Here is a 17,805-nt window from a genome sequence, read left to right as displayed (position 1 = left end):
GACATTGAACAATACTTTTTGGTTTACTTCTAGAATTAAATCACCAACTACTCTAGTTGAAGAGAAACACAGCTTCCTTTTTTCCTAGTCCACAGGCCTTCCTCAGGCCTGACAGAGTCCTGTCTGACCCTGGGACACCAGATGGAAGAATACAGCAGTTCCTTTCAGAGACAGCCTTCCCCCAAGTATGCAAACAGCTTAGCCCCCACATATATTAAAAGGATTTGCCTGGAACCTACTAAGATGCCTCCCACATTACAAACAAGTCCAGAAGAGTGTTTGCAAGACACCACCCACCACAGCAATTCCCTCATCACTGACTTAACTTGGCTAAATGAAATCACTTGCTTGACAGGTAAGGTAATTGTGAGCTGCCCTCCAGAATATTCTTTTATCAGATCTGCTTTGGGGAGAATGTCATAAGATCACTGCTTTAGCAGAGCAAATCTACAATATTTAGTCCTGCTCTGAAATTCCAACCTGGACTGATACATGAAATATCCTCTGTATGCCACCTATTTTCTTCACCCCTGATTTTACATCTAATTTTTACTCCTAATTTGAAGTCTTTCAAGATAGTGTTTCACTGCAAACTAACTACAAGAACCTCAGAAAAGGGAACAGAATCCACAAGATGGGTATTGCTAAGGACTCAAAGGACAAACAAAACAACACTTCAAAAGTCCACTTTGACATTGCAAGTACATGTCTCTATCCCCAAATGAAACTTTTAGGTATCTATTTTTCCTAGCCTCAGATAAGATTGTTTTTACTCTCAAGCCAACTGTCTTCCTGTTCTTAGAACAGATTAAGTACTGGCTACCTGTCAGCTCTACTGATTTTACAGGTGGCCTCCAACAACCATATGGGCCATTCCCTTTAAAGTTGGGCTCAGTGATCCTTGTGGGTCTCTTCCAATTCAGAATATTCTGTTCGTGTTCTGTGAACCATATAAACTGGTCAGTAGTTCAAAGCCACGCAGTCCTTCATTAAGAAAGCATCCCTAACCAGGGCCTGATCCAATGTCAATGCAATCAGTGTTAAGTGACTTACAATGGAACCCTAAATAATTTCTGCTTTTTGTCTCCTTCCCTCTTTACACCCCTTACCTTCCACCTCTGAGAAATTCCAAGTTTGCGTGTATTTGCACCACTCATATCTAGGGTGAAAACCTAGGCAAATCAACCATGACCATGAGCTCTTCAGAGAAAACACCATCCCTTGCCATAACTCTTTACTTTGCACTGCTGAGTGTTCATTTCAGACTGGGAACCAAGGTGTAGCCAAACACTAAATAAAACCTGATTATTGATTCACTTCTCATTTTTTTCCTTTTATAATGTTTCTTACAATGCAAGCTCCTTGCAGCCTGCATCCTCCCAAGGCTTCCTAATGGTTTCACCACTCTTCCAGACGAGATGTTCTTCAGATACTACTCTGGCTACTAGGTACCTCTCTACCAGCTCTAAAGAAGCAATGTGATGACGTCCTCAGGGATTCAACTGAAAAGGGATAGCCCCACCTGGAGGAGAGAGAGCTAAATGCTCCCCAGGCATATTGTGTCACTCCTGAGAAGCTGAGAAAACGGCTCAGGCAAGCCGAGTGCATGACGATTCACACTTATGCTCCTGGAGCAAAGCACTTTAGGGACAAGCATGCACAGCCAGGAAAAAAACAAGAAATACATGAGGCACTGCCTCCTTATCCTCACTTCTCTCCTTCTTCCTCCTTCAAAAATGTCACAGTAGATGGGCCATTGCTCTGAATAAATCACTGCAGATGACTGAAGAACATCTAGTTTCATAGGCACAGATCCCACAAAAAATGGACCTTTCAATGCTAAAAAATTAAAACCTAGAGATGCTATGGCCAGAGCATTCAGCTGACACCACTCCAGAAAGCACAAGAAGGAAAAGGAAGTGTCTTATAATTATAAGATTTATTTTACAGCTTGTTATGTTTTCAGTGCAAAGCTTTCATGCTTTATGTGTTGGCAGGAAGTTTGCTAGACAGCACTGCTCAAATGTAGTCATCAAGCCATCAGCTGGCCCTGATAGTAGCTGTTTTAGACTTCATTAGTGTTGACCATGCCTTTTAGATGAAGAGATATCCCGGGGAGCACATAATAGGGCAACCAAACATGATCAACTCAGGAATTGTGGATGGGCTCTGAAGCTCTTCACCTCTCTATTACTGTTCCCATTGAGTTTGGTGACAGAAAGTCACTGCCACCTAATGGCTATTTTGTGTCCCATAAGAAAGTTCATTTATTTCTCACCTCAGTTCACCAGAGGCTGAAGCAAAAGCAGACCCACCACTGCACACACTGGCTGTGGTGGAGAACAGCCCACAGTTCCCATTCACAGTTGCCTTTTTGAAGGAATACCATGCAGGACTTCTCTCTGCAGATGCAGTCCACTTCCATCAGGAAGAAACTATTTTAGGACATCACTTAGTATATAAGGCACATGGTGTTACTGAATCACAATGGAAGTCCAAAGTAACAGGCTATTTCATTGGTCTGAGCTATCCAGAAACTGTAGATTATTTTTGAAAACACATACACATATACATTCATTCCTCCTATTTCCAAGATCCTTCCACTGTGCAACTTCACTGTGAGACAAAATTCATTTTGAAAATACCCACTCCACTATGAGAAGTAAACATAGCAAAGCCAGGAAGAGCCTCCAAGGAGCAAGAAATAGTATTCTGTATAATGATGGCACAAGGTCACGCTTTCCAAATATTTGCCCAGGTACTGACAGCCCAATAACCATAAGTTTGAATGACAAGAACATCCTCATTCTGCTCTCAAAAGGAGGACATTTAATTAACCTCCCCAAATGGCTTGTCTCTGCCAAGGCAATTTTGTAGCCAACAAAGTTAATTCAAGAATGGATTCCCACTGTCTTCTGAAATACATTGACCACATTGATCCTTTATCTCCTTGCTGTCTTCTCTTCATTACAAAAAACCAAAACTCACAGCAGCAACCTTTTGTCTTACAGAGGAAAACAACAAAAAGATGTCCTGCTCAAGATTTTCAACTGTGGCTACTCATGTCAAAATCTGGAAGACAACTGACCCATCGCAACCCTCTTACTACACTGACAACTCAGAATTCCACTGATACCAGCCCTTGAACAAACTCCATGTTGTGACACACCTCCTAACTGACAGCAGGATCAACAGAAATTGATGCCAGCAATGAAGACGTGTCAGCCAAGACATCCAGATGCTACACTGATAGGAATACCACTGGAAATGTCCCATGGTAGGCTGATTTGGTACTGAGGAGACAAACACTGTGAAGGGCCAACATTGATTGAGGCAGAAGAATGTCAGAGAAATGTAGCCTTCTATAGAATAAAATGTTTTGTTAAGAAAACAATAGGTAAGGAAATGGCACTGAGCAGGCTGCCCTCCTTCTTCCTCTGGCCCAGTTATAGCAGGAGCAGAAATGAAAAGAAATGCCCAAGCTTACATGTGCAAAGATGTCCAGAATCATTTAATGAAAGAGACATGAAATGAAGAGAGGTCATACCTCCCCTAATACTCCTGACACTAGACCCACTGACATATGATGTCTTGGAGCCAACCATGATGCCATAGGTATTGAAACTAATGAAGATGGAGTTGATGAATAAGTACTAAGGGGAAAGCCAACAAGGCTGATATCCTACTGGGAGTCTGTTATCGTCCACCCAGCCAGGTAGAAGAGGTGGACAACTTATTCTGTAAGCAGCTAGGTACTGTTTCAGGATCATCAGCCCTTATTCTTGTAGGTGACTTCAACCTACCAGACATCTGCTGGGAACTTAATAAAGCAGAAAAGAGGCAGTCCAGGAAATTTTTAGAGTGCATTGAGGACAACTTTCTGTCACAGCCGGTGGGTGGGCCGATCAGGGGAAGGACTATGTTAGACTTGCTGTTTTCAAATAGAGATGGGTTGGTAGGAGATGTGGTGGTTGGAGGCCGCTTGGGGCAGAGTGATCGTGAAATTATAAAATTCTCAACATTTGGTGAAATGAGGAGGAACATCAATAAGACTCTTACATTGGACTTTCAGAGGCTAATTGTACTTAGGAAACTTATTCAGGGAGTTTCTTGGGAAGCAGCCCTTAAAAATAAAGGAGTCCAGGGTAAGTGGGCGTACTTCAAAACAGAGAACTTGAGGGCACAGGAACAAACTGCTCCTGTGTGCCAAAAGACAAGCCAACGAGGTAAATGTCCAGCTTGGATGGGCAAGGAGGTCTTGAAGGAACTTAGGAATAAAAGGAGGATGTATCATCTTTGGAAGGAGGGTCAGGTCTCTCAGGAAATATTTAAGGGGGCTGCTAGAGCGTGTAAGAAAAAATTATGGAGGCCAAAACTCAGTTTGAACTTAAAATAGCGACTTCTGTAAAGGATAATAAAAAAATGTTTTTATAACTATATTAATGGTAAAAGAAGGGTAAGACCAACCTTTGTTCTTTACTGGATGAGAGAGGGAACTTAGTGACTGCAGACTTTGCCTCAGTCTTTAGTGGGAAGACGGCTTGTCCCCAGGACAACTGTTCTCCTGGGTTGGTTGATGGTGCCAGGGAACAGAATAGTCCCCCTGTTATTCAAGAGGGGGCAGGCTGAACATGAGCCAGCAGTGTGCCCTGGTGGCCAAGAAGGCCAACGGCATCCTGGCCTGTATCAGGAATAGCGTGGCCAGCAGGAGCAGGGAGGTCATTGTACCCCTCTGCTTGGCACTGGTGAGGCCGTGTCTTGAGTGCTGTGTCCAGTTCTGGTCCCCCAGTTTAGGAAATCTTGAAGGTCTCTTCCAACCTTGTGATTCTGATTCTGTGACTGACAACTGCCCTTGACATCAGTACACTGGCAGTACCACCATATGCAGGAAAAGGGCCCACACACCAGGAAAGGACCCCTAACTTAGGAGAAAGATTGAATTTCCAATGTGGTTGAGCCATCAGTGGTGAATGAAGCAGCCATCGGGAAGGACATAAAGCCCAAGCACATAAGGAGGTTCATCTTTGCCTCAGGCAGGGGCAGGAATGAAAAATGGCTGTTGCTGAGGGACAGCAATGTGTGCCATCTGGCAAGTGGGTTCTCATATCTCCTAGTTGACAGGTGATCCAGGGAGTGGCAAACTAACCTCACGATACACAGTGAATTCCCATCTATTGCTTGCAACCTCATGAAAAGTAGTAAAACTTCGGCCATAGTATGGCCCATTTGCTAGCCATAAAAAAATGCTGGGAACTGAGGGGCTTAGGGTATTAGCATCAAAACTGGTCCACAAGGGACAGAAATATATAGTAAAATTGAAGATAATTCCTTGGAGCTACACAGGAACCTGGATAAAAGTCACTGGGGAACCCATTTTCTTCTTAATCTGCTTTGCATTTAATTGTTTCCTAATGACTATGTTCCTGTTTGGCCCCAGTAGGCTCAGACACTGGTGCTGCCACTGAACCTTCTGATCCCTCATGCAAGACCATGGGTAATTTAGAGACCCCAGTTCTCACTGGGAATCCATGCAGAAGAAGTTAAGCATTATTTGCACTGGACTAGCATCACCAGTATGCTGAGTACCAGGAGGAGATCCACAGAAAAAAGTGGTGTTCCACTCCCAGCTGCAAGCACATCACAGACATATATGCACCTGTACCCGAACACTGGAGACAGAGGCACAAAAACCAGATTCAGAACTTTTGGCACTATCAGCAGTCCCATGGTCACCAAAACTCACACACACACACACACACACACACAGAGACACACCCTGCCTCACAGAGTCTCTCTTCTAGGCACAGCACGAAAACTGCATCTGGAAGTCAGCAGCTAATTCATACACATGCTGACAAGAAAATTACAAACTCTCAGTATGGGAAAAGCAGATTAAGCTGGCCTCACTAGAAGGACAGAAACAAAGAGAGTACAATGAAGGGCAGAGAGTACTAGAGATCTATCCAGGACAGAAGCTAGCAGAAGCAACGTCTTGTAAGTATTGTTAAAACTTATTTGGGCAACACTTATTTGGGCAGGGCATTCATATCCTCTAGGCCATATCCAGTGACTAATCTTAAGTACCAACTCAAGTGAGGCAACTTCTTACAAGTCATTCTGAGCTAGTACAAGACCAATAAAATCAGCTTCTACAAAGAGTTAAAAGAGCTGTAAGGTGGTAAAGACTTGGTTGCCATAGACTTAAAACTGCACTGAGTATGGTGTGCAATTGCCCAGGTCCAAAGTATCTCCCATGCCAAACTGATGCCTCACTAGCACAAGCTCTACAGGGATGTTGCTGAAGAACCCACAAGTGCTGTTCCTGCCAGGCTCAGTGGTGGCACTCCATAACATCTGTCTGGAGTCCACCAGGACTAGACTCCACTGGTCAACAAGTTTCACCAACTAATGCTATGCCTGTGCCAGCTTCCTCCTATCTCCCAGCTCATGCCCTTTATGCAGCTGAAGGCTAGTGCTGGCCGTGCTGGCATGCTGTGCTTGCCACTGGCTCTGCCACATGCAGGGGCTGACTAGTCCTGGCAGCTAGTCCTGGCTGCCAAGCAGGGAGGCCACAGCTCTGTGCAATGCTAGCAAACAGGGTCCTTTTTGGCTGCTTGGAGCGTGGACTGACAAATCATCAAAACACACATAACAGAGGTTAATGAAACCATGCAGATACATGGCAAAAGGTGAGGAATTTGCAACAGGTGCTACAAATTCTGCCAAATGATAAGCTGTCCACAGTACTGATAACTCCACAACTTGGGTATCACTCAAGGAAGCTGCATGCAGCCCTTCTGCAAACCAGGTTAAAAAAGGCTCAGGGCAGAGACATGGGCAGTGAAGCTACAGATGCCAACACGCCTATCTCCATTTTATGCCAGAGCATCAGTGCCACTCACTTGGGATGGAGAGCTACATTAGAACAACTTAGCATCTTTAGACAGCAGAGGATGAGAACAAGCCCAAGGAAGCCATTCTGCAAACCATTCCAGATACACTAAGACCATATTGATGATGTGGATTTTCTGCCAGAGAAATACTAAAGCATGCTGGAGTCCAACATCACTGATTTCTACCTTAGTCAAGGCTGTTTCCAGCTCTATAGTCCCTCCAGTCTGAGAATCCCTGGAGAGCACCACTCCATGCATTATAACCAACCATGCATTATAACCATTATAATCAGCGGCCTGAATCCTACATGCACCAAGAAGAAAAATGAGGCTAAAAACCTTACTTCAAACACACTATGCAGACTGGCCTAATCTGGCACAAGCTGTACTTCCCACACCAAAGAGGCCTTGAACTCAAATAGCAGAGAAACCCTGGCTAACATACATCACATGCACTCAACTAAAACCAAGTGTCATTCACAGCTCAATGAACTATAGGGTGATAGGCCAGAACGAAAGGTGCAGCACAAGACTTGAGAGGAGCAGTGCGGGTACTTGTCTTCGTTCTCACTTCGTTCTCACTTGTTAATTACTGATATCAAAACACAACAGTGTGTTTCACAATGAGATGTACACTACTTTGCACAATTCTCATTCCCTCAGAGATCTGCAAGTTTGATTCATCTCTATTATTTCCTTTTCAACACACTCCCTTTACCTAAATCAGTCAGCCTTCATGTTATGGCCATTACCAAACAATATGCAGAATAAGAAAGCACCGCCAGGCCACTCTCAGCAGCTGACCACCACACAACCAGTCTGGGCAGCAGAGATCTGGCAGCAGAGCCCAAATGAATACATCAAGGACCTGAGTCTCTACTGGACTTAAGTGAGCACTGAATGCATATGGCTACCTTTCACAAAAGACCTTCTCCATTGGGCAATACAAGTCCTAATATGGATTGTTATCTAATATTGCTGTTAACAATCTAATAAAAGCATATTGAATTATTAAGATGACAGCATTACAGCAACACACCTGTACCTTGCAGTTTCCAAGGAATGCAGTTCAGTGCTATTACCTACCTGTGATTTGAGGAATTCATACTCCTCTGATCCGTATGGGACACTCCGAAGAGAGGTGAGGTAGTCATAGGTGATAACTGCCGTCTGCAAATGAAACCAGAAATGCTGAGCAAGCTCTACACTTACCAAAACAATAAGACTTCTGTTAAAGAGAATGCATGTACCTTAGGCTTCGAAGTTCAGACTCCACAGTGAAGCCTATGGCAAAAGACTCATTAATAAATTAAATGAAAATAATTTAACTTCAATGAACACTTATAAAAGTAAGTGCAGGGGCCTCACTGATATGTAGCTATATGTAAGCAACACTTGACACTCCTATACTATCTTCTATTTGAGATGCTCAAAGCATTTTCCTAATCTCTGTACAGCACCTTGCACAGCAGACTCCCATCTTCAGTCAGCTGTGTGGGGCTTCCACAGTAAGGTGTGCTGGTAGTAACAGAGGTCATCCAGACTCTGTGCCCCATCAGTTATCCCACACTTCATAGCTCCAAACTGCCTAACCAGCTTGCTGTGTATAGGCTCAGCAGGGAACAGAGTGACTGAAGACAAACTCAGATTAGCACAAGCAGCAGTACTTTTGAGCATATTCAACTGCACAAAGGACTCTAGGGCCAAAGGGCTGAATACGCAATTACCAAGCCAGGATCCAGCTCAATGGGATCCAGCTCAAGCCTGTTAGACATTGCCACAGACAATGGAATTATATTCTTAAGTGACTTCAGTGATTTCTGAAAATAGATCTAGGGTATTTCACAATTCCTATCACTAAAGTTCCTCTTTTCCACAGTCAGAACATCAGTGAATGGGAGAGAAACATACAGGTCATGTTTGGAGGGAGAGAAGGGAACGTACACCTAGAGGAGCCTGTCCACTGATGTGCCATTTGAACTTCAAGATCCTTGCCGTGAAGAACCATTTGTGTAACTCCCATTGAAAGGCACTTTTCCTCAAATCTCCCTACTGAAGGGGTAGCATTCAATTCTGGCACAGGATACTAGCCCTACCTTTCACCATAAACATGAAGGGCACAAAGTGCAGTTAATGTATCATGAAAGCCAGGGAGGCAAGGGAAGCAAACATGGTTTGAGACAAAGCCAGCAGAATTGACAATAGGGAAAAAAAGTCAAAAGCTCAGAAATGCATCCAAGAATGGACCAAGCTGGGATTCAGTAACAAACAGACACATCCCCTCCTTGTGGAGGTTAAGTTTCTCATTTTTCCTGATTTCCAAATTGTAAACTGAACACAACAAATTTTTTTTTTCTGGCTTTTCAGGCTCTCTTGCCCCTGGTGAACTGAGGAGCTGCACAGCTACAGAGACCATACAGAAGAAAAGTTTTTCAAAGCATCTTCACAACCTCAAAGAACAACTTTGAAGTGGAGGGAGGTTCGAATCAGTCTTGCATCAAGGCTTGAGTTGGTTCTTATTTTATCTCTGGTCCACAAGGGTAATTATCACCTCCAACTCAAAAAGAAGCAGCTAACAGATTGGCCTGCATTACAGAGGAAGAGGGAATTAATTAAGCGGTTGTTAATTACACTGTAATCTTAAACACTAAATTAATATTATGATGATCCTGATAGGCAACTCTGACATTGCCAAATCCCTCCCAGTGTCTAGCTACTGCACAGAATGTTCCTTTCACATAACCAAAACAACTGGTATACTCTCAAAAGAATACAGCAAATGCACAACAGCTCTGCCAGCTTCTAATTTTACCAGAATACAGAAACGCTCTGCAGCGTGATGCTGCCCACGCCACTGACTTCGTTCTCACCCAAGACTAGTGCTGTCATTCATGTTACTGTGTGAGACTGAAACTTGGAGTTATAAAAAGATACACAAAATCAAGCAATCCCTCCCTTTACAAATGCCAGATTACTTTCACTGAGCTTGCATCTGGCCCAGTGTTAAATATCCCACTTGGTATCAATGAATTCTCAACACTATACACTCTTCCACTGCTCCTAAAGCTATCCTCAGATCTTACCAAGTCATAGCACAATGTTCCCCCTGAATAGCTGTCTACCCATACATAAGAGCCAATTCCCTAAACAGAGGCTTAAAAAAAAATTTTCCACTAGTGAGCTTCATCAAGTGTCTTATGGAGTCTGCAAAGAACTACTGAACCAACACACTTAAAATACAACCAGACTCAAATCTCTCTAAACAAACTCAGATGAAATCTGCCCAGAATCTCATAGCTGTACATCAGGTTCCTTGATTCTCATGTGTTCTTTTCTCCAGGCTTTTGTTTTGTTTGCCTCACTGTAACTTGTCTTAAAGTTTTGTGTCTGCTGCTGCTGAACTTACTAGCTCTTAAGAATTGCAGTCTCTTCATTACAGTCTGCTTTTGCCTGACCATGGTTCAATGATGAAATCAAGCACCCAGGTAAGAAGCCAGGGCAGGGCTAGATTGAAGGACAGATATTTTAGGTCTATGTAGATGTCACTAATATCCAATATCCAAAATCACTTGTTTGCTACAGAGATTGATCTTTCACTTGCAAAAAGAATAATCCCAAAGCTGAGTTTCTCAGAGGTAAACATGTCTGCTCTATTGGCTTCACCTGGTCCATGGCTAAGGAATGACAGCAGTTCAAGCTACCTGTGCTCAGAAGAGAGCTGACTTCTGACTGTCCAAAAATGAGCAGGGAAGGCAGAGGTCACTGGTGCAGCAAGACTAAAGAATCTCTCAGAAGCAACTCAAACACATGCAGTCATACATACCAGAGGAAACTGAGAATTCAGAAAGAGACAGAACATTATTTTTTAAAAGTATACACCCAGATTTAAACACATGCTGCCATCACCTACAGAAGACTGAGAACTGGTAACTTGGTTTTGGGGTCACTGCTTGCAGCTATGGATACAGAACCCTCTAAAGCATTTAAGAGCAGGATCAGTGAAGCGCTTTATAGCCAATGACTTGTGACCTCCCTGAAGGCAGAGAACATGAAAGTCAGGCATGTCTGTGATTTGCCACCATCTAAAGCAAAGAATATTTCCTTTCCCCTACTTCCTATTCTTCAGAAAAGTAATCTCTTACCATCACTCAAAGCACAGACCAACTACACAGCCTCATCACTGGAACTTCTCACTTACTTTTGTCTTAAACAGTAGATTACCACAAAAACAGTGGCTTAAGAAAGACTGAGAAACACTAGTCAAGCAGGCAGAACTCAAGGACACATTGAAGAACCCAAACACCCTGAATAACAGATTCTCTTCCAGCAACAAGAAGCTGTATTCCCTCTCCATGCCTCAAATTCCTGTGCTTTAAAAGGGAAAGGGCTCCTCCCTGCCACCAGGCAGCACTACCTTATGGTCAGGGAGAAAGCGTGAAGCTTAGCACTTGTAAAGCAAGATGGAAAGATTACAGTTTGTATTTCTGTCTTCACCCTTTCAAAATAAACATCCATTTTTCACAGCAGTTTATGATGCTGCACACACACAGCACCTGAGCCAACCCACAGAGCTTGTTTCTTATTGCATCTGCCCTCAGGAGCCGACTCCTTGTAAAACTCATTAACAAAGTGCTTAAAAGTCACAGAAAATGCAGACAGACAGCTGTTTACCACTGGGGGTCTGTAAATGATGGAGATTGTGGCCTGAAGTGACAGATGTATAATACAAGTGAGGTAAGGGGAGACTGATACCTCCTCCAGAGTCTCTGCTCTCCATGTTCCTGGCTGTTCATGGATTCATCAGTGAACATTGTCAAGGAGAAGGCAGCGCTCTCCAATCCCAGTCTTATGAGAAATATCAGTGATGCTAGGCAGACACGGCATTCATTTTACACATCTGGAAATCACTCCAGTCTTGGAAGTATGTAATCACCCATCCTCACTTTACTCTTGCTTTGAGAATGATCCTCAAAAGAGCAGTCCTTCTCTCCCCAAATCTCATACCAAGGATCCTAGTGCAATGGTTACCCTAGTTTATCAACACAACCAGGATACTTATAACAAAATGTAAAAATGGCATATGCAGAGAAGAGGGTTTGACCTAAGTCACTCTTAAAAGGCAGCAGGACACCACACCTGGGTGACTGACCTTGAAGGGTGGAAATGTGGGCCCAAAGTGAGCCCTTGCTCTGAAGATCCCACCCTCTCCAGGGAAACAGACACAGCTCTCAGTATCTCCGTTTTTCTCTTTCTAAAATGCGCTAATAACAGCTGTATTCTTCACATTCTTCCACCTCCTTTCTCCCCACAGTGTCAAGAACTTGAAGAGCTCCCCACAGACATTCTGATTTCCTAAGCCAGCTGAAAATGCAGACAGGGAATGAAGAAAATCCCAAGTTCTTGTGAACTTCAATTCCCTTACCTATCTAGGAATCTTCCTGCACATTGCTATGGTAGAACTTACTGTGGCAATGGCTCGGCCCACACGAACAACTCCAAAATCATTAGGATCCAGGAACTTGTTTCCATACAGATAGATGCCAGAAGCAGCTGCTGTCAATGAGGCAAATTTCAAGGCCCTTAGTGCCATGACTGATGAACCCTGCCAAGATACAAAACAGCAACTGTAACATCTGATAAGGACTTAGTGATCTGATGCCCACAGCCCCAGAGGACCTGACAATCCAAGTTTTAATTGCTCCATTCCTAATGACACATTGCTAGCACTGCCCCCAGCCAAGAGCTCAAGCAACCACCCAGCAACTGAGGGTAAGTTGCTCACTGCTATTCTTAACTCAACAGTGTCTACAGACCACAAATCCAGAAGTAACTCACTGATAGACCTTGCATAAATGCAACAAAACATTTGTTCAGGATCCCAAAGGCTTTTTAAGGAGACACAACAGGTGGAGACAGAACGAAGCATGAGATCACCAAAAGTCAATTCTGATCCTACCAACAGGCACTTCTTCAACAAAAATTTTCGAAGACATCACAGCATAGGCAGATTTTAAGGAGACAACAGATGATATAAAAAACCCAGGTTTAGAAAGAGTCTTACAGCATCAAGCACACCCAAAGCTTGTTAGAAACTCTGCCAGGCTAGTTCTAAAAGTTCCACACTGATGATGAGAGGTCTAGGAAGAGGTAAGGCATCACAGGAGGTTGTATGCCACTCCAGCAGTCAGTGCCAGACAACCACAGAGAATGCAGATGGGAGACCTGATCAGTGACCAAGTGAGATTTGTTTCTCATGATCACCATCCCATTCAAGTGCCAGACAGGGAACGTAGTGGCAGAACAGTCATCTGCAGGAATCTACAGCCTATTCCTAGCTCTGTCACAGGCCCAGCACAGGTCTCAGGTGAGACACTTCTCAACCACTTTTTTTCTGTGGGACAAGGGTAGGGAATGAACACATTTCCCACACTAAGGACTTTGGATCACTAATTTCATTGTTTGCAGTATATAAAGTACCTTAAACATGTACCTCATTCCATGTTAATATATATATATTCCATTTCTTTATGTCACCATAGAGGACCCAGATATGAAAAAAAGTAACAACGAATTAGGTACATTTTTCTTTCCTTTCCCTATGGCTGGTACTGGGCAGAAAGTATGACTGACCATTCCTTCTGCTTCTACCATAAATCAAAAGGTATTGTCACTTCTCTGCAAGCTCTCAAGAGCACCCTTGACACAGTGCAGGCTCTTACCCCATTAAGATGGAGTCTACTAATCCTCGCACTCCTAGGCTTGACTGAGAAACTTGCCTGCTTCTCATTGTGAAGCTTTAGCAGGGTCAGCCTGTCTTGTGCCTTTCCTCTCGGAGCCTTGTAACCAAAAAACACATGCAGTGACATAGGTCAAGTCTTTCAAAAACAGTTCACAAGAACACAATCAGCAAAATAAGCTATCTAACACAAGAGACCTTTGTACATGAACCTTAGCTAAACTTTATTATTTCCTTACAAACCCTAAGTAATTGTGAGGCAGAAAAGCTGAGACATACTCTGTCAGTGTCTGTCACAGCTGCCTGCAGCAACCCTGCTCTTTCTCCTGTCAGAATGGGTAGCTGGCTGACCAGGACTCCTTTGAATCTATGATCAACAGGAAATAAACCTGGGCTCTTGACTGCAGCCAAATGTACACACACTTCACCAAAAAAAAGTCACCCTCCCTCCCCTGCCTCACTGGAATTCTAGAAATTTTGGGGTTTCTTCCAGCAGGACCAATCTTTTTTTGTACAGAGATCTCTTGTATCCTCTGTCATCTTCAAAAGTCATTTTTTTGCGAAGTATTTTAATTAAACAATTTGTGCTCCTTGTATATTCCTGTAAAATTTCATTTATTGAAAAGTGATAGGTGCAGTGACATTTTCTTAACAGAAAATATGCTTCTCTTTTTCATTATTTTTTCCTTCACTCTCTCAACTACTAAAAGAACATTTTATTGAAAGCAGGATGCAGGTCCATCTGTTCTTGCATCTTATTCCTACCTGAAGCTATAATCTGCAGTTTGTTACATCACATCTATTGCCATACCCGCCAGCTGCACGTCACAAACAGAAGATGGGAACTTTAGGCAGCAAATAAACAGGCAGCAAAGATGAATTTTTCAGCAAGAAAGTTCCTGCTTTCATGCTTAGCGTGTTGTAGCAATAAAAAGGGAATAACTAAAACCTCTCCAATAAGACGTACAGAAATAGAATTCTCTAAAGTAAATTGCATTTCAAAGTTTTGCACAAGGTATAGAGGAGCCTTGTCCATGTAAATGAGCCATTATGACACCCCTAGGGATATCTTAAGGGCCCTGTCAGCTGTAAAACAAGCCTTGGGATGTCACTGCCTCTCATTATTAAGCCCTGCCTTGATAGATCACCTCCATCTCTTTTTTCACCTAAGTGAGGTGGCTTCTTTGACTTTCACACAACTTGGCGCACCTAAGTGTTCCTCACGTTCAGCTAGGCTTCTCCTGTTCCCAGCAGGAGCAGCCGGGACGGCGCCGGTTCCCTGTCACAGCCCCGAAGGTGACCCCACCGCCACCTGCCGAGGCCCGGGGAGCGGCGGCGACCGCTGACCGCCCCGAGGACAGCGGGACCAGCGCCGCTCAAAGCCCCGGCCAGGCCCCTCCGGCCGCCAGGCCCGCGTCCGCCGCCGCGCCCGAGATCTGCCCGTGAAGGACGCAAGGGGCCGGCGCCGCCTGCTCTCCGTTCTTCTTCAGGCCGGCCCGGGTCTCCCGGAGCCGCTTCCGCGCCCCGCGCCGCTCCAGCCTCCACGAACAGCCCCGGCCACGCCAAGCCCTGCGACAACCGAGTCCCCGCCGCCGGGGCCGCAGCTGCGGGCGGCATTCGCCGCCGGGCCCGGAGCCCCCGGCTCGGGCCGGGGCGGCCGCGAGGGCTGTGAGGGTGGGACGGCCCGGGCGCTCCGCCGGCGCTCGGAGCGGCACTTACCGACCGCCTCGCCGGCACTTCAACTCGCGCGCGCCCGACGCCGCTCCCCCCTCCACCTCGCACACGGTACGGCCCTGGCTCGCGCGGCACGCCGGGAAACGTAGTCTCCCTTAACGGCAGCTCGGAGGGGCGGGCGCGCGGTGGGACTGCAAGGGGCGGCTGTTGGGCGAGCCCACGGGGGACTAGCGGGGGAGCGCCGCGCTTCCATGGGTGCCGGGCTGCGCTGACGCCTCCGTCCTTGCTGCGGGGAAGTCGCAGCTCGCACCCCGGATTGCAGGATTGCTGCCTGCTCCCCTCCGGTAACTGCAAGGTAACGCAATCTCACTTTGTCAGTGGGGCTCCCAGGAAACCCATCTTCTGTGCTCTTAAAAAAAAAAAAAAAAATTCACATTTAAATTAAATTTCACACTTAAATTAAATTTCACATTCTATTTCACAGAATCAACTAGGTTGGAAAAGACCTTTAAGATCATTGAGTCCAATCTATGACCTAACACTACTCTGTCAATTAGGCCATGGTACTAAGTGCCAGTCTTTTCTTAAACACCTCCAGGGATAGTGACTCCTCTACCTCCCCGGGCAGCCCATTCCAATATTTAATCACCCTTTCAGTGAAAACTTCTTCTTAATATCCAGCCTACACCTCCCTTTCCACAGCTTGTGTCTTCTTGTGCTGTTGCTGGTTGTCTGGGAGAAGCTGCCAACCCTCACCTGGCTACAGCCTCCTTTCGGGTGGTTGTAGACAGTGGTAAGGTCTCCCCTGAGCCTCCTCCTCTCCAGGCTGAACACCCACAGCTCCCTCAGCCACTCCTCGTAGGACTTGTGCTCCAGAGCCTTCACTAGCCCAGGCAGACAAGATCCACAGCCTCCCCCTCATATACCTGGCTGGTCCCCTGGTCCTAAAAGGAAATAAGGTTGGTCAGGCAAGGCCTGCTCCTTCAAAATCCATGCTGGCTGGGTCTGATTGCTTGGGCATCCTGTGGATCAAGTGTGATTTTACTCAAGATAATCTTTTCCATAAACTTGCCAGGCACTGAGGTCAGGCTGCAAGGCCTGTAGTTTCCCAGATCCTCCTTTTGGCCCTTCCTACGGATGGGTTAACATTGGGTAACCTTGAGTCATCTGAGACTCCCCAGAGAGCCAGGACTGTTGGTAAATGATGGAGAGAGGCTTCACAAGCTCATATGCCAGCTCCCTCATCACCCTAGGATGGATCCCATCTGGTCCCATAGACTTGTGAGCATCTAAGTGGCTCAGCAAGTCAGTAACTGCTTCCTCCTGGATTACAGGGGGGCTATTCTGCTCCCTGTCCCCATCTACCAGCTCAGGAGACCATGACATTGCATTCAAGAAAACATCCTGATGACAAGTCTCTTTTCCTGGATGAATAGGTTTGTCATCCCTGTGGAAGAGTGCTGTACAGGTGATTTAACTACCTTCTCCCTGGCTGTAGGACAGTGGTGTGTAAAATATTTTCCTAAGAGATCAACATAATATTGGGAACATTTGATGGGTACCTGTATTGGATTTGTGTGGTAAGGTTTTGTTGTGGGGGGTGGAGGATGCTACAGGGTTGCTTTTGTGGAAAGCTGATAGAAGCATGCCCCACATCTGACAGGGCAGCACCAGATGGCTCCAAGGCAGGCCCCCACTGGCCAAGGCCGAGCCTGTCAGTGGCAGTGGTAGCACCTCTGCACTGGCGTAGTTAAGAAGAGAAAAGTTATTGTGCAGAAGTAATTGCAGTCAGAGAAGAAAGGAGTGGGAATATGTGAGAGAAACAGCTCTTGAAGACACCAAGGTCAGTGGAGGAGAGGTAGGAGGTGGCTATTTTCAGATCACAGCAGATCACACCTGAAGGCACCCAGAAGGGACATCAAGTCCAATTCTTCAGTGAACGGCCCACATTGGGATCAATCCCACAACCTTGGTGTTATTAGCACTATTCTCTAACCAGCTGAGCTAACCTCAGGGTCATAATACTCCAGGGGCCAGAGCTGAGATCCCCTGCAGCCTGTGGTGAGGACCATGATGAGGCAACTGTGGCCCTGCAGCCCTTGGAGGGCCATGGTGTATCAGACACCCACCTGCAGGGTGTGGAGGACCCCACACTGGAGCAAGTAGATGCCCAAAGGAGGCTGTGACCCTGTGACCCCCTAGAGCAGGACCTGACAGGACCTGTGGACCTCTGAAAAGAGGAGCCCACACTGGAGCAGATTTGCTAGCAGGACTTCTGACCCTGTGGAGAGGCTATGCTGGAGAAGTTCATGAGGAGCCGGAGGTCATGGGGAGAACTCACATTGGAGAAGTTTGTGGAGGATTCTCCAAGAGAGGGACCCCACAACGGAGCAGGGGAAGAGTGTGAGGTGTTCCGTCCCTGTGATACAAGGAGCAGCAATATACATTTGTGTGTGATGAACTGACTACAACCCCCATTCCCTGTCACCCTGCTCTTCTGGT

General features: G+C 45.5%; 1 protein-coding gene across 4 annotated transcripts in view; it reads right to left on the bottom strand.

Moving 5' to 3' along the window:
• Positions 1–15,435, bottom strand: part of ADCK1 (aarF domain containing kinase 1) — a 73,971-nt gene extending 58,536 nt beyond the window's left edge. Inside the window, exons 1-4 of one of the 4 annotated variants that reach the window (XM_041472058.1) lie at positions 14,839–15,310; positions 13,613–13,729; positions 12,358–12,495; positions 7,980–8,063 (exon numbers count right to left, since the gene is read on the bottom strand). In XM_041472058.1, the coding sequence (XP_041327992.1) occupies positions 7,980–8,063; positions 12,358–12,483 (210 nt within the window). In that variant the 5' untranslated portion in view covers positions 12,484–12,495; positions 13,613–13,729; positions 14,839–15,310. Of the gene's footprint in view, positions 1–7,979; positions 8,064–12,357; positions 12,496–13,612; positions 13,730–14,838; positions 15,311–15,348 lie in introns of those variants that run through there. The other 3 variants (XM_041472055.1, XM_041472059.1, XM_041472057.1) reach the window with 3 other exon arrangements.
• Positions 15,436–17,805: the final 2,370 nt, after the last annotated feature.

This window comes from Pyrgilauda ruficollis, unplaced genomic scaffold, assembly GCF_017590135.1.
Source record: "Pyrgilauda ruficollis isolate IOZ18807 unplaced genomic scaffold, ASM1759013v1 scaffold28, whole genome shotgun sequence".
Lineage (NCBI taxonomy): Eukaryota > Metazoa > Chordata > Aves > Passeriformes > Passeridae > Pyrgilauda > Pyrgilauda ruficollis.
The sequence above is the reverse complement of the archived record's forward strand: the minus strand, read 5'-3'. Positions and strand labels throughout refer to the sequence as shown.